This window comes from Eutrema salsugineum, unplaced genomic scaffold (genome assembly GCF_000478725.1).
Source record: "Eutrema salsugineum unplaced genomic scaffold, Eutsalg1_0 scaffold_6, whole genome shotgun sequence".
Lineage (NCBI taxonomy): Eukaryota > Viridiplantae > Streptophyta > Magnoliopsida > Brassicales > Brassicaceae > Eutrema > Eutrema salsugineum.
In genome coordinates, this window is record NW_006256547.1 from 6,430,919 (window position 1) to 6,447,792 (window position 16,874).

At 38.1% G+C, this 16,874-nt stretch overlaps 6 protein-coding genes and 1 pseudogene across 7 annotated transcripts; 6 read left to right on the top strand and 1 right to left on the bottom strand.

The window, feature by feature from the left end:
- The first annotated feature begins 107 nt into the window (after positions 1 to 107).
- Positions 108 to 1,118, top strand: LOC18012026. Its single transcript, XM_006395500.2, has 3 exons — positions 108 to 193; positions 270 to 598; positions 862 to 1,118. The coding sequence occupies exons 2-3, from the start codon at positions 306 to 308 to the stop codon at positions 869 to 871; spliced, it is 303 nt and encodes a 100-aa protein (XP_006395562.1). The 5' UTR covers positions 108 to 193; positions 270 to 305; the 3' UTR covers positions 872 to 1,118.
- LOC18011995 (NDR1/HIN1-like protein 13) lies at positions 933 to 7,811 on the top strand. The gene is made up of 3 exons (XM_006395503.2): positions 933 to 1,420; positions 1,813 to 2,122; positions 7,090 to 7,811. Exons 2-3 carry the CDS (start codon positions 1,825 to 1,827, stop codon positions 7,809 to 7,811), a joined length of 1,020 nt encoding a protein of 339 aa, XP_006395565.2. The 5' UTR covers positions 933 to 1,420; positions 1,813 to 1,824.
- On the top strand, positions 3,418 to 4,406 carry LOC112083557 (annotated as a pseudogene).
- Positions 5,010 to 6,016, top strand: LOC18012329. 2 transcript variants are annotated; one of them, XM_006395502.2, is made up of 3 exons: positions 5,010 to 5,087; positions 5,177 to 5,507; positions 5,755 to 6,016. In XM_006395502.2, the coding sequence occupies exons 2-3, from the start codon at positions 5,215 to 5,217 to the stop codon at positions 5,762 to 5,764; spliced, it is 303 nt and encodes a 100-aa protein (XP_006395564.1). In that variant the 5' UTR covers positions 5,010 to 5,087; positions 5,177 to 5,214; the 3' UTR covers positions 5,765 to 6,016. The 2 variants fall into 2 exon arrangements, with proteins under 2 accessions (XP_006395564.1, XP_024007514.1); XM_024151746.1 differs by having other exon boundaries at positions 5,013 to 5,507.
- A 526-nt stretch (positions 7,812 to 8,337) lies between the features above and the next one.
- On the top strand, positions 8,338 to 10,788 carry LOC18011996 (proteasome subunit beta type-5-B). The gene is made up of 8 exons (XM_006395504.2): positions 8,338 to 8,507; positions 8,717 to 8,847; positions 8,942 to 9,071; positions 9,247 to 9,353; positions 9,803 to 9,937; positions 10,039 to 10,142; positions 10,246 to 10,346; positions 10,456 to 10,788. The coding sequence occupies exons 2-8, from the start codon at positions 8,728 to 8,730 to the stop codon at positions 10,578 to 10,580; spliced, it is 822 nt and encodes a 273-aa protein (XP_006395566.1). The 5' UTR covers positions 8,338 to 8,507; positions 8,717 to 8,727; the 3' UTR covers positions 10,581 to 10,788.
- Positions 10,789 to 12,797: 2,009 nt separating this feature from the next.
- LOC18012372 (cytochrome P450 71B9) lies at positions 12,798 to 14,657 on the bottom strand. The gene is made up of 3 exons (XM_006395505.2): positions 14,332 to 14,657; positions 13,651 to 14,231; positions 12,798 to 13,541 (listed from the first exon to the last, which is right to left on the bottom strand). The coding sequence occupies exons 1-3, from the start codon at positions 14,627 to 14,629 to the stop codon at positions 12,927 to 12,929; spliced, it is 1,494 nt and encodes a 497-aa protein (XP_006395567.1). The 5' UTR covers positions 14,630 to 14,657; the 3' UTR covers positions 12,798 to 12,926.
- A 581-nt stretch (positions 14,658 to 15,238) lies between these two features.
- LOC18012373 (cytochrome P450 71B37) lies at positions 15,239 to 16,872 on the top strand (the record flags this gene model as incomplete). Its single annotated transcript, XM_006395506.2, has 3 exons — positions 15,239 to 15,602; positions 15,689 to 16,269; positions 16,375 to 16,872. Coding segments are annotated over exons 1-3 (1,377 nt in total), but the record flags the coding sequence as incomplete, so codon positions are not given.
- Between the last annotated feature and the right edge of the window lie 2 nt (positions 16,873 to 16,874).

Consider the following 16,874-nt stretch of genomic DNA (forward strand, 5'->3'; position numbering starts at 1 on the left):
ACACCCTCTAAATCAAACAGAGGATTAGTTTCTTTAATATTTACAAATACATCCCTATAATTTATTATAGCTACATAATTACCCCTAAATTCCCTATCTCTCGTCTACCTTGACTCACTTTTAACCTACACAATCTCTCGTCTGGATCATCAATCAATCGCCTATTTTTGTCTCTCCGGTGAGATTCCGACCGGTAAGTCAAATTCCGTTCCGATTTTTTCGATTCTCCGATTTTTTCTCAACCATGATTTTGGAAGCTTAATTTGCAGAAATCGAGAGTGAAGGGAGAACATTTGCTCGGGAAGATGAACACGATAGCGAAGCGAGTTACGGGATTAATGACTCGGGCGAGTCATAAACAGTTGCAGCAGGAGCGAGGGATAAGAGTGAAGGTATTCTCCGGAGATCTGGACAAGGCGCTGACGATTCTGCAGAGGAAGATGCAGTCGAGTGGAATGGAGAGGCTGATAAAAGCGCAGCAGACTCATCACATTAAGAACTCGGAGAAGAAGGTTCTCGCTAGGAGGAATCTAGAACGCAGGATCAAATCCATTGACTTTGCTCGCAAACTCCAGTCGATCCTCATCAAGAAAGTCAGGTATAGTTTCCGAATTCTGAAAATGTTTGCATTTAGGGCTTAATGGTTGCTGTTATTTTTTGGCTGCTCGAATTTTTGGTATTATGTTAACTCACACTTGATCTCATGAATTGGTTTCGATCATTGGGTATGATAAAAACCTTGAATTTTAGGAAAAAAAGCTACAAGAACATACACTACTCTTAGCTCTGCTCCTCCACCATTTGTTGCAGTTTTGTATATTCAATGGATTGTTAATGGTTTTCTTATTTTCTTGTTTGCAGAGGTTTATGAGAGCCGAGCCAAATCAACAATGCTGCTATAACCATTACCTTTTTTTTTGGGGAATTAATGTCGATCAGTGCTAGTATGTGTGATATAACACAGTTGTGATCCAGGTTTTTTTCTGTTCATTTTGAACTTTTGATGAATGGAATCAATGTGGGATTGGGATGATATTGGATTATACCATTAGTTGTTTACTCTATGAATAAGGCTTTTCTTTTCTAAGTTTTCCATAATCATTATGAAAATTCAGTTCCAAGAAGTACATGTATTCAAAGTTGTTTCTGGGATCTTAGATAGTTGATCAACTCATCCCAAAAGCAAGGTCGGTAGTCCAAAGCGATGATAGCTGAAACATTTTACAAATGGAGGATTGAGGATTCTGAACTGCTGAATTTGGAATACATTAGCAGGCACTAACCAATATACACTTCTAGACAAAAATTTACTTGTGTTGCTTTTGGGTTGTTTCTAAAATGCTTACCATTGTTTGTCTTAAAGTTCATCTCATTTCTCAGATATATTCATCAGAAAGATCTCAAGTACTCACAGTTACCTGTAAGTTGTTAACTCTATCTCTCTTGAAATCGAGATTTTAGGTACTATGGATAAAAAGAAATTAGATTTAGTAATTACTAATTACAATTTCCTTAATGAACTTTTAAACGAGAAAAGATGGAGAGAATGTCAGTTTTTCTTTCTTATTTGTTTTGCTTGATCCTGATTGTGTTTTAGTGCAAGGAATCTTCAAAAAGATTACTTGCTTCATTGTTAGTTTCCTTCTCTATTTTTTTTAAGAAATATTATTTCCCACAACAAGAATCCTTACTTAGACTTGTCACCAAGTTATCCTCTCTCTCTCTCTCTCATTTAGATATCAGAAACAGTTGAAATCTTGCACGCTTCTTAAGTTCTCATCTCAACTAAATTTTCCTTTTGATGCTTTTTAGCTTCTTCCTCTAATGTCTCATCATCACTATGAAGCCAACCCTCATTTTGCACGCCTTCCACCGCAGAATCAACATGTCAGAGGAGGTGCTTCCACCTCACAAACATCTCCCCATCACCAACCGTCCATTCCACAATCACACCCAAACGCTACACATGTAATCCAAACCAAGCCACAAGGTCGCAACCGCAAAGGTCCAGTCCACGAACCGCCACGTTCAACAATACCTTTACCACTAAGCCCAGAAGAGAAACTACCGCCAAGAAAAGCTCCAAACTCAACAAAAAGACCATTACTATTAAGCCCTGAAGATCATCATCATCACCATCATCAACAACAACAACAACAAAGACCTCCACCATCACAACCACCACGCGGTGGCGGCAGATATCCAACAACACTACCTCCAATAGCCAAACCAATTCCATGGAGAACCGCTCCAACACCATCACCGCATCACCGTGGTGGACCACCTTTATCACCACCTTCAAGAGATCAGACAAACGCAATGACACGGTCAACTGCGTTTTGCTGCGCAATTTTATAAATAATGATGCAATGTTGAATAAGAAAAGTTATTCATTATGCATATGTTAAATAATAAAATAATAAAATAATTATGCATGAGGAGATATCCACATGCTAAATAGCTCTAAGTTAGGTATCTACGTGTGTAATAGCTTTAAATTAGGTATCCATTGTATCACTATAAATAAGAGGTTTAGGTGTTTGCATAAGGCAAGTTAAGTCCTCTAATCGAGTTTGAGAGAAAATTTGAGTGTTCTTGTAATTTGGGAAGTGTTCTATATATATAAAATATTCTCTTTTGTATAATCATCTCTTTAATCTTTTAATAATCTTTTAAATACTTGTGATCCTAATAAACTTTTTTTGTAATTGTACTCACTATGTGTTTGTAAATTTGGTATTAGAGCCATGGCAGTCTAAACTTTATATCTTATCTCGCCGAAGAGTAATAAGCCTACGAGTTGTTTCTTCTACAAGCTAATATAGAAAGTATGCTCTGTAGTTGCCACATAGTGGATTCTCCACATCAGAAATCTGACATAACTAGAAAAAAGAATTTTGAGGAAGAACTTATAAAATCATAATACTCAAAATACCTTGAGGCTCAAAGCTATGAAGTATTGCCTCGGTTATCGAGCTAAAATATCTTACGAGAGATTTCTCAAATATTCTTAGTGCATCATAAAAACCAACTCTTGGCTTAGTATTACTCTAAAGGATAGATAAGAAAAAAAAAGCATTCTATTTAGGTCTTTAGTCGCATCATATATCATGGAAAGTTCCCTAAACAAAACTCCTTTTAAAAAATCAACCTCTAGTAAGATAGATTACCTATATGAAATAGAATATGTGAGTGAAGATAGTAAAGTACCCATCACCCAATTACCCTTACTTAACCCATATAAAGCCTTTACAAAACCAAACTTTACTTTCCCAAAGGTGATAAACAAGTCTTTGGTCCCAGCAAACATGCCGTAAGAGAGCTAATCCTAGCCTCGCAAATGGAGCAACACCTTGTTTCAGCGACAGAAACTGAACAGATGATTCCCCTCCGCTTCAACGAAGGGATGGTTCACCAATGGAAGACTCATGGCTACACCCACCTACATTACGGAGCAATTAGGTTGGCGTTAACTCTACATGGAAGAAAATGCCTACCCGTTGTGGCAAGAGTTGCCCTACTCAACACTAAATAAAGAGAATAACAGCATGCTTGCATAGCAACAATTCAGACGACCCTGAATGCAGGCACGGTATTTGTCACTCTCTACCCAAACTTCAACATAGCACTTGAAGACCCTCAAATCTTCCAGAACATGCAAATTCAGCTACAAATCACAGGCGCTCCCCAAGTTGGCAACACATATGTAGCAACACTCCACCATCATATGGCGTATAGGGTCCAAAACAATGCTATGGACCTCAGTCTCCCACGAGACACAGAAGATGCACTACTCATACAGCTAGAATCTCAACACAGTCCATCATGCATCCATATCCCCAGACAAATTCTTAGAGAAGAATTAGTAAAATTGCTTCCAGAGTCATGGGTGACAAATTACGAAAAGCTTCATGAAAGCAGTGTACCGATACAGTTCGTGGACTCCTCCATCTACAGACGAAAAGACAGAGCAATCGAGATATCTTTTAAACAACAAAATGGTGAAAAATCACGTCATCCAGCCTTTTGTACTGAGATAAATGCAATCTCTCCAGCCGAAGAAGTACAACCCCTGAGGCAATATCTGCCTGGTGTTCCAATCAATTTTTTTTAACGCAGCCGGAGACCCGATCTATGTATTCTCAGACGAAACAGATCACAAATTCTTTGACGTCTGTGACTGAGACTATTGCCTAATGGATAGCTCAGACGAAGAAGAAAAACCAAGGCGAAGAAAAAAAAAGTCATCCCAGCAAATTCTCAAAAAACGATACGAATCTGGAGATTCAGAAGTTGGTCTTCTTGGAGAACCTACAGGGAAGGAATTTGAATACTATGTATTGTATTCAAACAGATCAACTCCACCAACCCCTGACAATGAGAATGTTCGCACGTGTTATATGTGATTCTTCGTCCTCTCCAGAGCCAACATTTCCAACACGAGAATTAGAAAAAGGCAACATTAGGTATTCATGAAAAATCAGAAATCTGAACGTCACCGAGGAAAGGAAACAAAGAGTGAAACCCAGGGAGTGACCAGATCGGACTGTCTTGATCTCTCGAGGGATGACATGGGCGTCCATCTTTGTCGTCTCCGTCGTTGGGAGAGTGATCGTGTACTACGCCGCCACGTAGCGGAGAGGCAAAAGATCGGCCCCGAGAGAACTTGAGTGCTGCAACTCCGCCATTGCTCGCCTCGGGCTAAAAATCGCCAGCTTATCTATCGATTATTTCTCTATTTCTTCTTCTTCTTCTCTTTATAATCTCTGTGGATAGCAGCAGTTCTTCAGCTTACTATGTGCAACGCTGCCATGTGAGGAAAGAGCTTGGAGAGAGAGACTAAAACACTCAATAGACGGATTAAAGAAAGCTTTTTGGAATGGCCTCATTGTTCATATTCTAAGTAACACCCTCTTAATCAAACAGAGGATTAGTTTATTTTATATTTACAATTACATCCTATAGTTTATTATAGCTACATAATCACCCCTAAATTGTCTCTTTTCTTCTCTCTTTTCCTCAGTCATTTTTAACCTACACAATCTCTCGTCTGGATCATCAGTCAATCGCCTCTTTATATCTCTCCGGTGAGATTCCGACCGATAACTCGAATTCCGTTCCGATTGTTTTGCTTCTTCGATTCTCCGCTTTTTTAACTCACCCATGATTTTGGAAGCTCAATTTGGAGAAATCGAGTAACATTTGCTCGGGAAGATGAACACGATAGCGAAGCGAGTTACGGGATTAATGACTCGGGCGAGTCATAACCAGTTACAGCAAGAGCGAGGGATAAGAGTGAAGGTATTCTCCGGGGATCTGGACAAGGCGCTGACGATTCTGCAGAGGAAGATGCAGTCGAGTGGAATGGAGAGGCTGATAAAAGCGCAGCAGACTCATCACATTAAGAACTCGGAGAAGAAGGTTCTCGCTAGGAAGAATCTGGAACGAAGGATCAAATCCATTGACTTTGCTCGCAAACTCCAGAAGATCCTTATCAAGAAAGTCAGGTATAGTTTCCGAATTCGGAAAATGTTTGCATTTAGGGCTTAATGGTTATTGTTTAGGCTGCTCAAAAATTTCTGAAATCATGTAACTCACACTCATGAACTTGTTCGATTCATTGGGTATGGTAAAAACCTTGAATTTTAGAAAAAGCTACAAGAACATACACTACTCTTCCAATGTTGCAGTTTTGTAGCTATAATTGTATACAACGGATTGTTAATGGTTTCTTTCTCATTTTCTTCTTTGCAGAGGTTTATGAGAGCCGAGCCAAATCAAGAATGCTGCTATAACGATTACATCTTTTTCTGGGAACTAATGTTGATCAGTGCTAGTATGTGTGATATAACACAGTTGTGATTCAGGTTTTTTCTTTTCGTTTTGAACTTTCGATGAATGGGATCAATATGGAATTGGTATGATCTTGGATTACCATTAGTTTTTTACTCTTATGAATAAGGCTTTTCTTTCCTAAGTTTTCCATAATCATTATGAAAAGCTTCAGTTCCAAAAAGTACATGTATTCAAAGTTGTTTCTGGGATCTTAGATAGTTGATCAACCCATCGCAACAGCCGGAAACCTCGGTACTCCAAAGCGATGGAGGATTGAGGATTCTGAATTGCTGAATTTTCGATACATTAGCAGGCAATAACCAATATACACTTACAGACAAAATTTTACTTGTGTTGCTTTTGGTTTGTTTCTAAAATGCTTACCATTGTTTGTTTTAAAGTTCATCTCAGTTTCTCAGATATATTCAACAGAAAGATCTCAAGTACTCGCAGTTACCTGTAAGTTGTTAACTCTGTCTCTCTTGAAATCGAGATTTTAGGTACTATGGATAAAAAGAAATTAGGTTGAGTAATTACTAATTACAAAGTCCTTAATGAACCTGAAAATGAGAAAAGATGGAGAGAATGTTTACTAGTTTTTCTCTATTTTTGTTTTGCTTGATCCTGATTGTGTTTTCCTGCAAGGAATCTTCGAAAAGATTACTTGCTTCATTGTATTAGTTTCCTTCTCTATTTTTTTTTAAGAAATATTATTTCCCACAACAAGAATCCTTACTTGGACTTGTCACCAAGTTATCCTCTCTCTCTCTCTCTCATTTAGATATCAGAAACAGTTGAAATCTCGCACTCTTCTTATGTTCTCATCTCAACTAAATTTTCCTTTTGATGCTTTTTAGCTTCTTCCTCTAATGTATCATCATCACTATGAAACCAACCCTCATTTCGCACGCCTTCCACCGCAGAATCAACATGTCAGAGGCGGTGCTTCCACCTCACAAACATCTCCCCATCACCAACCGTCCATTCCACGATCACACCCAAACGCTCCACATGTAATTCAAACCAAGCCACAAGGTCGCAACCGCAAAGGTCCAGTCCACGAACCTCGACATTCCACAATACCTTTACCACTAAGCCCAGAAGAGAAACTACCGCCAAGGAAAACTTCAAACTCTGCAAAAATACCATTACTATCAAGCCCAGAGGAGAGACCACCACCAAGAAAAACACCAAACTCTACAAAAAAACCATTACTATTAAGCCCTGAAGATCATCACCATCATCAACAACAACAACAAAGACCTCCACCATCACAACCACCACGCGGTGGCGGCGGTTATCCAACAACACTACCTCCAATAGCCAAACCAACTCCATGGAGAACCGCTCCAACTCCATCACCGCACCACCGCGGTGGCCCACCGTTACCACCACCTTCAAGAGATCAGACAAACGCAATGACATGGTCGGCTGCGTTCTGCTGCGCAATTTTCTGGATCATTCTTATTCTTGGCGGCTTAATAGTCCTTATCGTCTACCTCGTGTACCGTCCACGCTCTCCTCACATCGACATCTCAGCTGCTAACCTAAACGCTGCTTATCTCGACATGGGTTTTCTTCTGAACGGAGATCTAACCATTCTTGCAAACTTTACAAACCCGAACAAGAAAAGCAGTGTCAAGTTTAGCTCTGTGACATTCGAGCTTTACTATTACAGCACTCTTATAGCTACTCAGTACATTGAGCCTTTCAAGATTCCTAAGAGAATGTCCATGTTTGCGAATGTTCATCTTGTGAGCAGTCAAGTCCAGCTCCAGCCAACGCAGAGCAAGGAGCTGCAGCGTCAGATTGAAACTGGTCCGGTTTTGTTGAACCTAAGAGGAAAGTTTCACGCACATTCGAACTTAGGGATGTTGCTTAGGTACTCTTATTGGTTGCATACTCATTGCAGCTTTTCATTGAATAGTCCTCCTTCAGGAGCTATGCGAGCCAGAAGATGCAGTACCAAACGCTAGCGTCTCGTGAATGCGTTTACTCCTTTTTTTTTTTTTGGGCCACCTTTAGAAATAATTCATTTTCTGTACTCATTGATACCACCAGATTTATTAATTGTAAAATCATTTGATTTCATTTGACATATGGGTCACTAGTTTTTGCAAAGTAGAATTAATGTTCCAAACTTTAGAGGATGTTTTAGGACTTCTATACATTATAAACATTTTTACACGAAAAGAAAAGAACAATACCAAATGATTTGCCTATGATTTATTTGCATGATTCATGACAAAGAAAAAAGGAGTTCTTTGTCCAGTAAAGCACAAAAAATAAAAATTCTGATATCCCTTGAGACAAAATCACAACATACATAGCACAAGATTTTATTAAACAAAAAAAAAATGCACGTTTAGACACCTTTAGCACAAGATTAAACAAAAATGGTGAGCTAAAATGAGAAGGCCCAATTACGGCAATAAAGCCCAAAATATTGAAACAATGTTTTGGATATAGTGCAACCCGTCTTAGGCGGTATGACCCGGAAATACACAACCCGAGCCGATCACCCAAATCTGGTCCAGTGCGGTTTGCCCGGAGCTCAAGAAACATCCCTCCCTAAAATTGATTTCCTTTTAGTTTCTTCGTCATTCGTCAGCTTCACACTTCCTCCGCTTCGTTTATTTTGCGTCTCGATATCGTTGCTTTTCCTTAGCAAGGTACGTCTAAAGCTCCTAAATTGTGATCTACTGTCGTTAATTTGTTTTAATACGAAGTATTAGGGCTCATGGTTTCTACACTCAAAAATAATTTCGTGTTAGATTCGATCTGAACTGTGAGAGGAATGTCTTGGATTGTTATCTGATTCGGTGTCTTTCTCAAGCTTGATTAGTTTATGATTTTGACGGATTTTCCGATGGTTCTGCAGGGTTTTTGAAGATGAAGCTTGATACTAGTGGATTTGAGACAACTATGCCAATGATTGGGTTTGGATCAAGCAGCGAGATGCTTGATGGATTTTCTTCTGTACCTTCATTCGATCTTCCTCGTACAACTGATGTGAGCTTTAGTTTCGAAAATTCAATTTCTTTTGTATTCCTATTTGCAAGGGTGTTTTTTGATTGAGAAATTCGCATCTTTGTGTTGGGTTTAGTTTGATGGGTTTCAGAAAGAAGCTGTACAGATGGTGAAGCCTGCAAAGGGTACAACGACACTCGCGTTTATCTTTAAAGAAGGTGTTATGGTAGCTGCTGATTCTCGAGCAAGCATGGGAGGATATATCTGTATGTTTTTCTTGACAATGGAGATTCTTGTTGGCTTTAGTTCTGTGTTGGATTGTTAAAAAAAAAGAAAGAAAAGTCGAATCTTTGTTATCTTAGCCAGTGATACTGTAAAGTAAAAGAAAGGAGGCATATGTGTAATTGCTGATGTTTTCTTGTTTGTTTGTTTTCCATTCAGCTTCGCAGTCTGTGAAGAAGATTATTGAAATTAATCCTTATATGCTTGGTACAATGGCTGGTGGAGCTGCTGATTGCCAATTCTGGCACCGGAATCTGGGAATCAAGGTACCGAACCTCTCGACTTTCTTAGCTTTTTTCCTGAATTGATGAATTGGGTCTGTCATTTGCTGTGACAATTAGGTTACTCATTGTCTATCCTTTGTTCGTATAGCTAGTTTGTTGGTTTCTGATAGCATTTGAGTTATACTGCTTCGTGGGAGACTTAAATGTTTTGTATGCCGTCTGTTTCCAAGAATGAGAATGCTTTTTCTTATCTGAGATTGACCTTAGGAGCATGCCTTTTATTCTGTATCGTTAAAACCCGAGGGATCAGGATTATCGTATATTCGTATGCCTGCATACAGTCGTAGGGTTCTTCAGTTTCTTGTGTCTAAGTTTTTGTTCCGGTTTTATCCTGTTAGTTAAGTGAAATTTGTTTCATTTATCTTGTATACCAAATCTGCACTAAGCCGGAGCCATGTCTCTAATAGATGTGGTTTATCTGTCTATCGTAGTGCCGTCTACATGAGCTGGCAAACAAAAGGAGAATCTCTGTTTCAGGAGCTTCAAAGCTGCTTGCCAACATGCTCTATTCATACCGTGGAATGGGACTATCTGTCGGCACAATGATTGCTGGATGGGATGAAACAGTCAGTACATGAAACGCTATATCTTTACTTCCTCGTCTGTAATTTCACTAGTAAAAAAGAGATTAATGTGAAATACTAAAATCCCTGGCTTTGTGGAACAGGGCCCTGGGTTGTACTATGTTGACAATGAAGGAGGACGGCTTAAGGGAGACAGATTCTCTGTCGGTTCGGGTTCACCATACGCTTATGGTGTTCTTGACAGCGGGTACTTTCTATTTCAAGAAACATCATTGCCCAACTTCTCTTTTAGTCTAGTCCCAAACCAGAATCTAATCTTGATCTTATGGTCCTTTTTGTTGTGTCAACAGATACAAATTCGATATGTCGGTTGAAGAAGCCTCAGAATTAGCAAGGAGATCTATCTACCATGCTACATTCCGTGATGGAGCTAGTGGTGGAGTTGCTAGCGGTAAAAAGAGCAATCCTGTCTTCTTCTTCTTCTGCAAATGCATCATCTGATATCAAGATTCTTTTTTTTTTTTGAAGATTTATTAATTTCTCTCAATCTATATGATCAGTGTACCACGTTGGGCCTAATGGGTGGAAGAAACTCTCTGGAGATGACGTCGGCGAGCTACATTACCACTATTATCCAGTGGTTCCAGCCACCGCGGAACAGGAGATGGAAGAGGCGACCGAGTAAATACTTTTGATTATCTATTATTAGCTTTTAAGAGTTTTATCACAAGTCTTCTGTTGAGAACAGAATCATGGTTACATGTTTCTTTTGTATTGCGAATGTTGTAGTTAGGTATATTAGAGTCTCCTGGGATTGCTTGCGGATATCGAATGTTATTGATATTTAATTATCTTTCGAATCAGATTGGATAATCTCATGTTTGTTGGTGCTTTTTTTTTTTGTTGCTGTCATTTTTGTGGCGATGGAATTAGTTCTGCTAATCTGCTATGTGCCTATGTAGTAGATCCAAGTATCCAAAATCTGTTTGCTTTACCGCCTGAATTTCATTTCTTCTCTTATGAATTACATCCACTATTATATAAAAAAATTTATTTATCTATTCATGGTGATTAGTAGTTGAAAAAATTATTTTGAAATATGACAAATTAAGGTTTTAGTCTTTTAACTGCGATTTCAATCATATATGCCAATTGTTGTAAATGCTTTAAATTAGCAAAAATATTTGGCTTTTCGCAAATCGAGATTATTAAATTTGGATTTCGGTTCAGAATCTCTGGTTACAAAAGTTTGTATTAGTTGAAAAAAGTTAAGAGATGTTGTATTAGTATAGAAAATACATGCATCATTCTAAATCGGATAAGCAACACCAATCATTCAAATTGTTCTATTTTAGCTAAGGTTTCTTTTCCTATATAAATAAAGTCTTAACTCTTAACCATGATTAACTAGCGACGATAATTGAGCCAAATAAAGTCTTATCTCTGGCTAAATTTCAAAACTCTAAACTTCGAAAATACAAGTTTGCCTCTCATATAGAAGATAGTTTTTTAGATAGTTGACGATTTCGTTACACTAGTGACTATATTCATTAACATACTTCGAAGATTTAGACCAAAAATACATACTCCGAAGATATTATGGAACAAACTCGAAGATCCAAAAGATATTTCGAGACCACTCGAATTTTTTTGGTAAAAAAAAAACAAAGTCAATCAAGTGATTTAATTAGTTTCAGGAATTCACCAAGTATTATATATTATGAACATACTTGAAAGGTGGTTCATATCTTAAACGTTATTAGCTATAATTGGTTCTAAACTAACTGTGTGCATATCATATGCGATGATAATTTCTATCTATTTAAGTTAATTGACTTTACTAGATTGATTTCGCCATCTCTATTCGATTTCGAAAACTAATAATGCATGTAATGAAATTTTCCTCCACTAAAGGATGTGTCAGATTACAGAAAACATTTTCGTTTTCTTCTTTGGGATCTTTATGACTTTGGTACCCACTCTTCGACTCTGTACATCCATCCACCTGTCCTTGAAATTAATATCCGACAAGTACAACAATATAAATGGCATTATGCAATATTTAGCTGACGGCAGACAAAAAGCTCAATTTATCGTTGTGAAAGTTTCTATTTTCATACAAAATTTCTATATTCATTATGCAATATTTAAATAAACTTATTTACGTAAACAAGAGAAAAATCAAATGTTTAAGAAATTTACGACCAAATAGATAAATTGAGCATATATTTATTAATATTTTTATGGTAAATTTGAACTTCATATCTTTTTATATATGCACTATTGAATTGTGTATCATAATCTTTTGGCCATCTGGACGATCGTTGAGCCAAAACCATACGTACGTAACATAATATAACTTAAAAGCAAAAACTCTAAAACGTCGAAGATAGTTAGCCACTCATAGTCTCATATAGACGATACCATTTTAAAGATAAGGAGTTTGAGTACTCCGAAGATATAATGGAACAGACTCGGAATTTTTTTTTTTTTTAAACTCGATCAAAGATATTATGGGACGACTAGTCGTAAGGTGGTTCATATATTTTTTTTTTTCAAAAAAACAAATCGATAGAAAGATAATTATGGGACGACTCGAGTTAGGTGGTTCATGTATTTTTTATTTCAAAAAAAATAACCAAAGATATTATGGGACGAATCGAATGGTGGTTCATATTTTAAACGCTAGTAGCTATCAATTAGAACCAAAGATATTATGGGACGAATCGAATGGTGTGGTTCGTATTTCAAACGCTAGTAGCTATCAATGGTTTTAAATTCATAATATGAAGTTAGTCATACTCACGAATAATATAGACCCAATTATTATATATAATAAAAATAAATAAAATAAAGGAAGAACTCATACGTTAGTTAGCTAGTTTCTCCTTCACGTCACGTCGACGACTCAACACTCTTTGGATTAATACGATAAGAAACAAAGGAACACAAGATAGACTCATAGACATACTTTTATTTCGGTACATTTAATTTTTTAATATCATGAAGAACTTATATAGTGTATATGTAATCAATTTTCACCATACTTAACCGGAACAAGTAGAAGCTCCTTTTTCTTGCCCACAGTGAGTCCAGGAGATTCTTCCATGTCGATATCTTCGACCACCATGCCTTCTGGCAATTTCCAATCAAATTGAGACAACATATTTGCCAGACCAAACTCCACCATTGTTGTCCCCATGTACATTCCAGGACAGATTCTCCTGCCACTTCCAAAGGGTAACAGCTCGAAGTTCTGCCCTTTTGCATCAATGTTATTATCCATAAACCTCTCTGGGAGAAACACTTCTGGATCCTTCCAGGTATCTGGATCGCGCCCGATAGCCCATGTATTCACATAAAGCAATGTCTTGGGTTGAATCTTGTAGCCATTGATCTCAAATTCAGACATTACTTCTCTTGGAACCAGAAGAGGTACTGGAGGATGTAGCCTCCATGTTTCTTTGGTCACCATTTTCAGGTAATTAAGCTGATCTGTGTCATCAAATGTGATCATTGATTTGTTCCCCATTTGGTTTCTGACTTCGGATTGTACTTTCTTCATCGCTCGAGGGTTTCTCATAAGTTCTGCCATTGCCCATGTCATTGTTATTGCAGAAGTACTGATGGCTCCAAGAAGAACGTTCTGTGATAAGATCCAAGAAATTACACATATTTGTTAGAGTCACAAGTATGTAATTGTTAAAGTACTATATTTTCTTACAAATTTGGATTGCAAATCTTTGTAGAGTTACCATCAAGATTGCTTTGCAATGGTTTCTTGTGAGCTTGCCATATCCAAGAACAGTTTCTTCTTTCTCCAACCGCAGGAGCAAGTCCACAAAATCTTCAACTCCACCTTTGTTCCCCTGTTTATGCAAATCAAACATTTGTTCATAGAAAGCATCGAGATCTCTCACGCTCTTCTCTCTCCGGCCTTGTAATCCCGTGAGCCAGTCAATGATCCAGCCACCATTTGGGAAGAAATCCGAGGCACAGAAGCTCCCCAAAAACAAGAATGCCTCGTGAACTAACTTGTGGAATCTGTCATTGTTGAGAACAGTTCCTTGAAAACTCAAACCAAATGCTGCCTTGCATATCACGCTAGCGGTTAAACCCTGAAACTTCTGGCTCAAGTTAACCGGACTTCTCTGAGAAGCTGATTCCGCGACTGATTCGATCAGTTTCTTGACTTCCTCGTCCTTGATGGGTTGAATCGAGTGAACTCTTTTAGCACTGAAGAGCTCTTGCACACAAATCTTCCTTAGTTCTTTCCAGTAGTCATCAAAGGGAGCAAAAGCAATGTCCAGATAATTGTAAGAGAGGTCTCTTGGCCCTGAGAAATTATCAAAAATCATTGGTCTTTAATGAATAAAGGCAACAAACAAAAAATAAAAACCAAAACTTTAGGATGTGTTGAGTGAGAGTTACGGTACCTACTAAGCTTGGACGGCTACAACAATGGAGGTCATGGATTTTCAGAGCTTGTTTTGCTGTTTCAGAGGAAGAAACTACGACCGTTGGAACTCTTCCAAGCTTCAAAAACATCACAGGACCATACTTTTTGGAAAGTGTCCACAGAGACTGATGTGGTAATTCTCCGAGCTGGTGTAAATTTCCGATGATCGGAAAACCAGGAGGAGACGGTGGTCCTGGTTTTTGCTTCTTGCGTCTGAAGGCGGCAAGAAGAAGACATGTTAGAAAGAGAAGTGATAGATACCAAATCGTAGCCATCCTTTTTTTTTTGTATAGCGTATTAGCGTAAGTCTTTTGAGAAATGAGCATGGACATCAGATTTAAATGTTTTAGAAATTTGAATATTGACAAAAGTGTACGAGGTACATCATTTGTCAATTAAATAGCACAAAAATCATCTTCCCTACAAATTTTTTTTTTTTTTGCTTCCCCACAATTCTTTCATGCATTAATACGGTTAAAAACAAAAACAAAAATCGAGTGGATATCGTTTTTTAATATGGAACGTATATCCATTTTTTCAAGTAGCATATGGATACTATTTGTAAGGGTCGAATAAACAGGGTACCTCTCCCCTACCAAAACCCTAATTTGAAAAAAAAAAAGAAAGTAAATTTAGCTTTTCACGAAATAAATGTTTATTGTCTCGTAGTTATACCTCAGCTGTCTGTTTTTTGGTATAATGTTATTAGGTCAGCTGTCACTGTCCCACGTGATTAATGTCTTTTATGACTTTGTCGCTGTTCACTGTTTATCAATTTTGCTTTTTTATAGTTTTATTTTATTTGTTTTGTTCATATTTTTCCTCCGTCGTCATCATTCATTGATTGGTTCATATATACTTCATAGTGGAGAACAGAGCAAATAATCACTCATGTGATATATGAAAGCACAAGCTTCCTTCCATCACCATCATCATTAATAGGCAATTAAATGGCTCTGATTTGGTATCTATCACTTCTCTTTCTCACCTGTCTTCTTCTCGCCGCCCTCAAACGCAAGAAGCAGCAACCAAGACCACCGTCTCCTCCTGGTTTTCCGATCATCGGAAATTTACACCAGCTCGGAGAATTACCTCATCAATCTCTATGGAGACTCTCCAAAAAGTATGGTCCTGTGATGTTTTTGAAGCTTGGAAGAGTCCCAACGGTCGTAGTTTCTTCCTCTGAAACTGCAAAACAAGCTCTGAAAATCCATGACCTCCATTGTTGTAGCCGTCCCAGCTTAGTAGGTACTTTACCTCTCACTCAACACATCCTAAAGGTTTTTTTTGGCTTTATTCATTAAAAAATCCCATGATTTTTGATCATTTCTCAGGGCCAAGAGAACTCTCTTACAATTATCTGGACATCGCTTTTGCTCCCTTTGATGATTACTGGAAAGAAGTCAAGAAACTGTGTGTGCAAGAGGTCTTCTGTGCTAAACGAGTTCACTCGATTCAACCCATCAAAGACGAGGAGGTCAAGAAACTGATCGATTCAGTCACGGAATCAGCTTCTGAGAAAACACCGGTTAACTTGAGCGAGAAGTTTCTTTCTTTAACTGTAGGCGTGATATGCAAGGCAGCATTTGGTGTGAGTTTCCACGGGACTGTGCTCAACAATGACAGATTCGACAAGTTCATCAACGAAGCATTCTTGTTTTTAGGGAGCTTCTCTGCCTCGGATTTTTTCCCAAATGGTGGCTGGATCATCGACTGGCTCACTGGTTTACAAGGGCGGAGAGAGAGAAGCGTGAAAGATCTTGATGCGTTTTATGAACAAATGTTTGATCTACATAAAGAGGAAAAAGATAGAGAGAGTGAAGATTTCGTGGATTTGCTCTTGAGATTTCAGAAAGAAGAATCTGTTCTTGGATATGGCAAGCTCACAAGAAACCATATCAAAGCAATCTTAATGGTAACTATATATAAATACAAATCAAGAATTGCAATCATATATTGAAATTACATTATAATACCTCAAGATTATAACACTTCATTTATCTTGATGGTCTTATGACAGAATGTTCTTATAGGAGCCATCGGTACTTCTGCAATAACAATGACATGGGCAATGACAGAACTTATGAGAAACCCACGAGCAATGAAGAAAGTTCAATCCGAAATCAGAAATCAAATTGGTAACAAGTCAATGATCACCTTGGATGACATAGAGAAGCTCCATTACCTGAAAATGGTTGTCAAAGAAACATGGAGGCTACACCCTCCAGCACCTCTTCTGGTTCCAAGAGAAGTAATGTCTGAATTTGAGATCAATGGGTACAAGATTCAACCAAAGACACGGCTTTATGTGAATGTTTGGGCTATTGGACGTGATCCAGAGACCTGGAAAGATCCAGAGATGTTTCTCCCGGAAAGGTTCATTGATAATAACATTGATGTAAAAGGACAGAATTTTGAGCTGTTACCCTTTGGAGGCGGCCGGAGACTCTGTCCTGCCATCTACATGGGAACATCAATGGTGGAGTTTGGTCTTGCGAATATGTGTATCATTTTGACTGG

Excerpts from the sequence above, each read along its gene's own strand:
- LOC18011995 (XM_006395503.2), top strand. The coding sequence starts at position 1,825 with ATGTCTCATCATCACTATGAAGCCAACCCTCATTTTGCACGCCTTCCA. Across the intron at positions 2,123-7,089 it reads ATTACTATTAAGCCCTGAAG|AACAAAGACCTCCACCATCA; the intron begins ATCATCATCATC and ends ATCAACAACAAC.
- LOC18011996 (XM_006395504.2), top strand. The coding sequence starts at position 8,728 with ATGAAGCTTGATACTAGTGGATTTGAGACAACTATGCCAATGATTGGG. Across the intron at positions 9,354-9,802 it reads ACCGGAATCTGGGAATCAAG|TGCCGTCTACATGAGCTGGC; the intron begins GTACCGAACCTC and ends TGTCTATCGTAG. Across the intron at positions 10,347-10,455 it reads TAGTGGTGGAGTTGCTAGCG|TGTACCACGTTGGGCCTAAT; the intron begins GTAAAAAGAGCA and ends CTATATGATCAG.
- LOC18012026 (XM_006395500.2), top strand. The coding sequence starts at position 306 with ATGAACACGATAGCGAAGCGAGTTACGGGATTAATGACTCGGGCGAGT.
- LOC18012372 (XM_006395505.2), bottom strand. The coding sequence starts at position 14,629 with ATGGCTACGATTTGGTATCTATCACTTCTCTTTCTAACATGTCTTCTT. Across the intron at positions 14,232-14,331 it reads TAGCCGTCCAAGCTTAGTAG|GGCCAAGAGACCTCTCTTAC; the intron begins GTACCGTAACTC and ends ATAATTTCTCAG. Across the intron at positions 13,542-13,650 it reads ATTGCAAAGCAATCTTGATG|AACGTTCTTCTTGGAGCCAT; the intron begins GTAACTCTACAA and ends ATCTTATCACAG.
- LOC18012329 (XM_006395502.2), top strand. The coding sequence starts at position 5,215 with ATGAACACGATAGCGAAGCGAGTTACGGGATTAATGACTCGGGCGAGT.